The sequence below is a fragment of the Mustela putorius genome, unplaced genomic scaffold (genome assembly GCF_011764305.1).
Source record: "Mustela putorius furo isolate JIRA1106 unplaced genomic scaffold, ASM1176430v1.1 tig00003962_pilon_pilon_pilon, whole genome shotgun sequence".
Taxonomy (NCBI): Eukaryota; Metazoa; Chordata; class Mammalia; order Carnivora; family Mustelidae; genus Mustela; species Mustela putorius.
The window spans coordinates 19,401,112-19,407,128 of record NW_025422106.1 but is presented as its reverse complement, the minus strand read 5'-3'; the positions used below and the strand labels follow the sequence as shown (position 1 = coordinate 19,407,128).

The 6,017-nt window shown below is 50.1% G+C and overlaps 1 protein-coding gene and 1 non-coding gene across 2 annotated transcripts in view; both read left to right on the top strand.

The window, feature by feature from the left end:
- The first annotated feature begins 957 nt into the window (after window positions 1-957).
- LOC101690806 (collagen alpha-2(I) chain-like) overlaps window positions 958-6,017 on the top strand; it is a 28,592-nt gene continuing 23,532 nt past the window's right edge. Inside the window, exons 1-3 of the mRNA XM_045070295.1 lie at window positions 958-967; window positions 1,863-2,155; window positions 2,334-2,443. Coding sequence (XP_044926230.1) covers window positions 958-967; window positions 1,863-2,155; window positions 2,334-2,443 — 413 coding nt within the window. The remainder of the gene's footprint in view (window positions 968-1,862; window positions 2,156-2,333; window positions 2,444-6,017) is intronic.
- TRNAT-CGU lies at window positions 2,139-2,210 on the top strand. The gene has a single exon. It is a non-coding gene; the product is annotated as a tRNA-Thr (tRNA).

Sequence of the window (6,017 nt, the reverse complement as noted above, 5' to 3'; positions counted from 1 at the left end):
CAAGCATATGAAACTACGCTCAACATCACAATCAGGAAAATGCAAACCCAACCACAATGAGACACTACCTCATACCCACTAGGATGACCAGTATTTAAAAAAAAAAAAAAAAAAAAAGTATTGACACAGATGTGAAGAAATTTGAATGTTTGCACACCATCGGTGGGAATGTAACCCAGTGCAGCCACTATGGAAAAGAGTATGGAGTTTCCTTGGAAAAATTAAAAATAGAATTACCATAGGATCCAGCAATCCCACTTCTGGGTTATATAGCCAAAAGAACTGAAGACCTATTTGAATACCCCTGTCCACTGCAGCACAATTCACGATAGCAAAGAGGTCAAAGTAAACTACATGTTCATTGAGGGATGAATGTTATTTAAAAAATACAATGAAATAGCAAGCTTTAAAAAAAGAAAGAAAGAAAGAAAGAAATCATGTCATGTGACAATATGGGTGAACCCTAAGCACATTATGCTAAGTGAAATAAGCCAAGAACAAAAAGAGGAGTATGGTAGGACTCCACCTGCTATGCAACTCTGAAACACAGTTAAGTAGAAGGGTGGCTGCCAGGGGCGGGGCAGAGACTGCAGAAGAGAGTGGGCCGAGTTTCCATAAACCTTCCATTTGTTGCACAACGATGTCCAGAGAGCAGACACTACATTTTTAAGTGGTCAAGATGGTAAACTATGTTTTTTAGCCCACACAAAAACCGCTTTCCTGGGTTTCCCCCAATCTCCACAATCTATACTTTTTAAAAAGTTCTATAAATAAGCAAGAATGACTTTGGCAGTGACGGTGGCCAGGTGAGCAATGGTGCCATTGGTCTGCTTTGTGTCCTGCCCCCCCACCCCACCTGGGGTGCTGGCCTGGAGCAGGGCTGGAGGCAGGCAGTTGGTCACGTCCTGCCCCGGGGAAAGGGCTCTTCTCCCACCCACCTCTCCTGGAACAGACGCTATGGCCACAGGTCAGACGAGGACAGAGGGATCTAATTTCCTTTAAAAAAAAAAAAAAAATGAGCAAAACGCAAGATCTACGAAAAAGTATACAGTATCATAATCACCCATATTCCCACCATTTCAGCTTTTTGCCTTTTACAGAAAAGAAACCAAACATCACCAGCAAAGTTCCTATCCCCAGTCTCCTTTATATTTTACTCTTACCTACTTTGTACGTCTTTTTCTTTAATCAATGGTTAGTATTGTCCTCTATCCTGCTTTTTAAAATCACACGTGCTTCTGCGCACTACCTTCGCTGACCATCATCCCTTTGAATCGAGATCAGTCCTTTTAATAAGTAACCCACTGTTCCCCGGCAGGACAGACTACCGGCTTCCTCCACCCAGGTGGCCTCCCCTTGTTCATTCCCATTATTAGCACTGTGTCCGCGAACATGCCTGGGGGCATCTCCGCCGGACCCTCCTGGGCAAGGCCATCTTGTCTAACCGGAGATTTGCGCGGAGTCTCCCGTCCCAGGGCTGGGAGGGCAGGGGCGGACGGGAACAGGCCGGGGAAGGCTTTCCCCGACGCAGGCCACCGCTCCTGCGAGGTCAGCGTGGAAAGGTCCCCTCCCCTCGCCCCAGGAGCGTGGCCCTCATCCCTCTCGGCTCCCTTGCAAGTTTCTCCACGGCAGGTCCCGTCCTTGCCTGCACCGCCTTTCTTGCCCCGCCTCGGCTCCTGGGGTGCGGGGTGGGGGGGCTCGGCGCTGCCCGCGTAACCTGCAGACCGCTCGGAAAAGACCCGGCCAAGGTCACACGGCGGCACGCGGTCGCCCGGCTCTGGCTCGCTGGCGGCCGCGGTCTCCGCCTCCGCTCGCGTCGTACCAGGCGCGGGTCGTGGTTTTTCTCCCTTTGGGCTCCCTAGCGAATCCCCCGGCGGGCCTCTGCCCCGGCTCACCCGGGGACGCGGGAGTTGGGCGGGGCCGGGCCGGCGAGCCACGAGTTCGGGTCCCGCCTCGGGCCGGAAGCGGCCGCCTGGCCTCCGCCCTGAGCCGGCCCTCAGCGGGTCCAGCGTCCGGCCGAGCCAGGTCTCGGCGGGCGGGTCTAGAGGGGCGGGCGGGGCCGGAGGCGGGGCGCTGCCCTTCCCGCGCCTGCGCCGCCTACCCTCCACTGAGAGCTTTCACCGCTCGCTCGGCTGTCAGGCGCGGTGGCCAAGTGGTAAGGCGTCGGTCTCGTAAACCGAAGATCGCGGGTTCGAACCCCGTCCGTGCCTGGGGCATGAGGTTGGGGTTTGGCGGTGGGGTCTCTGATGTCCCCATGTGCGCCGTCCCTTAACTGCGTGGCGTTTTTTACTTTTCGGCTTCTGTGGGCGTCCGCGGTCTCTCCCCTCCCCCAGGCTGCGCAGTCACCGGTGCAGGCCGGGCCAGAGCGCCGGGGCTCGCCAGACTACTGGTGGACCTGCGAGGTCCCTGCCACGCTGCGCTTCGCTGGCAGGACCGGCATCTCGTACCCGTCCCTCCCCTCGTCCCCACCCCGCTCCCCTGCAGCAGCCCCACTCACCCTGCCACCGCAACGCTGCCCGGGTCTCTTCTGGGATCCCTGTGATACCAGTGGGAACACCGAGGCCCCAGGGGAAGGACCCACGCTAAGCACTGCTGTCGCCGGCGGGGGTGGGGCGGTCCTCTGTCGCTGGGTTTGCGTGTGTTAAGGGTGGGAGAACCTTCCAGAAAGGACGTTGGAATTTCTAGAGCGGTGTTTTCTGGTTTCTGTGTGTTGCTCGTAAGGTGAGTTATCCACCTGTGCTCAATGCTTGTGTTCTTGTCTAGAAAGCCAATGCATCGCTCAGCTAATGGGCGCTTAGTTCTTTCCCAGGCCCTGTGAACTGACAGTTTGAGTCTGGTGCCTACCTGTGTGATCCTTCAGATCTGGCCCCTAGCCGGTTATGACACTCCCAGGTCATCGCTAGGATAAACAACCCCATGTAATATGACATGATGTCGAGAGCCTCTCATTCCTGAATTGCTTTAGTCGTTCTGTCCCCTTCTTCAGTTATGATCCTCAGCACTGAAAATACTACTCCAGACATAGTTTCATGAGTGGAACTTTGCCTCTCTCATTCTGCATCCCATACTTCTATTAATGTGACCCTAAATCACATTACCTTCAGGGGCCCCACTGCACAGTTGACCATGAGGAGCTTCGAGTGGTTTGAATGTCAATAGAGTCTCTGAGGTGGTGTCTAGAGTTACCAGAAGACAGGATGTGGGGCTCAGGGAGTAGGGAAATATATTGATCTTTTCCCTAAGATGCCAATAAATGGAAGAAATGGCTTTTGAAGAGAATGCTGAGCTAGGGACTCAGTGTTTTCATGGAATCGTTAGTAAATACAAACTGAGACAGATTGCAGATATTCAGAAGTAGGAAGAAGAAAGGTCCCAAACTATTGGATAGTGCCTTGAGTCTTATCCCTTAAATTGGATTCCTGATGAAAAGAACTCCAAGGTTAGACATTGGGTTTTCTATAGTAGCTGGAGCAGAGAATTTCACCCTGCAAGGGCAGGCGATAACTAAGGCAAAATTAATACAAGAAGGTCAAGGTACATAGGTCAGCCTACAGATATGGGAAGAAACATGAGCCCCCAAAGATAAAGGGCCAAAGACAAGGGTCAAATACAGATTCCACCTTAAAGGAAGATGGAAGTAAAGAAGGGACAGATCCACGTACCAGGATGAGCATGGGAATAGAGGTCTCAAGGTTACCTTTGAAGGCCCAAAGATATCTACATTCACCTCTGCGGGCTGTAGGTAGGTGATTGGCTTACAAAGTGAGGGCCCAGGCAGAAAGAGATACCTATGTTGAGTTTATGGCATGACCTCCAGTAAATCACTGGCATACCCTGGGCTTCAACTTTCTTAGTTGCAAACTTAGAAAGTTGAAAGGGATGTTTCCTACCTACTTTGTGGCCTGAAATTTGGTTTCTGCTCAGAGCCCAGATCTTGGAGAGAAGCAATGGGACCTGGAGCTGTCCCACCCTCGTGGCTGCCGAGATGGTGGAAAATAAGAGTCTCTTTCACAGTGGGGCCTGGTGATCTTGACCTCATGAGGAGATTTATCTGACTCTGGGTTCCCCATGCAGAGTTACAGTCAGTCCCCACCATGGTGCCCATTCCTGATACCCTGTAGTCTGTCTGTCCCCTTCTTTAATTGTGATAAGCTACTCCAGAGATAGTTTCATTGACTGCCAGTTTCCCCTTGCTCAGACCTCCTCCTATATGCTCCCCCCAGGTTCTAGAACAGAACACAGGGCCTCTGGCTCTCCACTTTGAGAGCCATGTAGGCAGACGGCCATTTGTGGGCAGCTAAAACCTCCAGGATATTTTTTAAAAATATACACTACTTTAGGTCAGGCCTCTTCCTTCCCGAACATGAATATTATTTAACTTAAAAGCAGAATTTGGCAAGCAGAATTTGTTTTGCCTCCTGCTGTCAGTTTGAATCCAATATTCCAGCCTGGAGAGAGATATTTTTAAATCTTTTATTGTACAATAAAACAGATTCGAAAGCCACACATATAGGTCAATGTCTTAATGAATTATGTAAGAAGAATACCACTCAGGTCAGAGAATTTTGCCAGACACCTTAGAAACCTCTTTTATATGCCCCTCCCAATCACAGCCCCCCACAGCCTGAAGCCACCATACTCCCTCCTTGTATAGTAATCACTTCCTTGCATTTTTACATATCACCTCGTTATGCTTCTTTATACCCTATAGTTTGAATTTGTTCATCTTTCAAATTGATTATCTCTTAAGCTGTTTTTTCTTTTCAGTCATTGGGATTATCTTCCTTCCCTTTCATTTCCTTGCAATGTATCATTGAAGGAAGCTGCCCTGTTTGACCTGTAGGGTTTCCCATAGCCTAGACTTTGCCAGCTGCAAACTTTTGGTGACGTTAACCAAGTTCCTCTGTCATTGTATGTCCTGCAAAATAGCAGCAATGTCCGGACACTGGATCAGAGTCAGGTTCAGCTCTTTGCCAAGACTCAGGTATCCCCTCCTTTGAGAAACCTCTGATTCCCCCAGGTAATGAGTGACTCAGCTTCTTGTCTAGGACCTCTCTGTATATCTCACACCAGGATTGGGAGACCCCTTAGGGCTGGGACAGTGTCTCACTCATATCTGGGTTTTTAACACCTGGTGCAGAGATGGTGCCCCAGCATAAAAGAAGTCCCTATTTGGAGGTGTGGGGAAGTCTTCCCTGAAGAGGTGACATCGTGGCTGGGCTCTGGAGGATAAATAGGAGTTCTCTAAAGCACTGCGAGATCTTGGGTATTTCTGCCCTCATTCAATCATCTTTGACACTCAAATACCATGATGTAGAATTTAGAATGAAGCTAACTAGGCAGTGGTAGGTACTTTTCTTTCCCTCACAGCCCCTCTAACCTTGCACATAAAATGAGGTTGCAAATTAAGAAACAAAACCAGAGTATTTATAAGCAAACACGAAGGGTCCAAACCCATTCTTGGGGACAAAGGTTACCAGTTTGGAATCGCAGGCTGATAGGAATGAAAATGACCACCAGTCCTCTTATTTCACAGCCACAGAAGCAGGCAGAGAGAGGGAAGTGATTTCTTCAAGGTCATCTAGAAAGCTCTACATTTATATATAATACATTCTAGGCTTTTCCACAGAACGAGCATGAATCTGTTTGAGAATGTCATCTCCATTATTACTGGACCCGTACCTAGGAGCCAGCCCATCTCTTTGCCAGCCTGTGACCCAAGCAGGTATAGTACCTGTCTAATATTCACCCCCATCCACAGGAAAAGCACATAGGGACAAAATCAGAGGCTTGACCAGACCACTCAGGCCGTAGAGGCAGGAGAGGGACACAGACCCACACTGCCAACATTTGGAATCCCCAGGATACTGACTACTAGCTCCTCTGGACCAAGGGCTCTAACACTGTCCTGGCACTTAGCACTGAAAAGTTTGGCAGAGCGCCCCGGTTGTGATGGCTGGGACTCTGGGCCAGTAGGGCTCCTGATATAAGCTTACTTCGCACCTCTCTGCCTCACT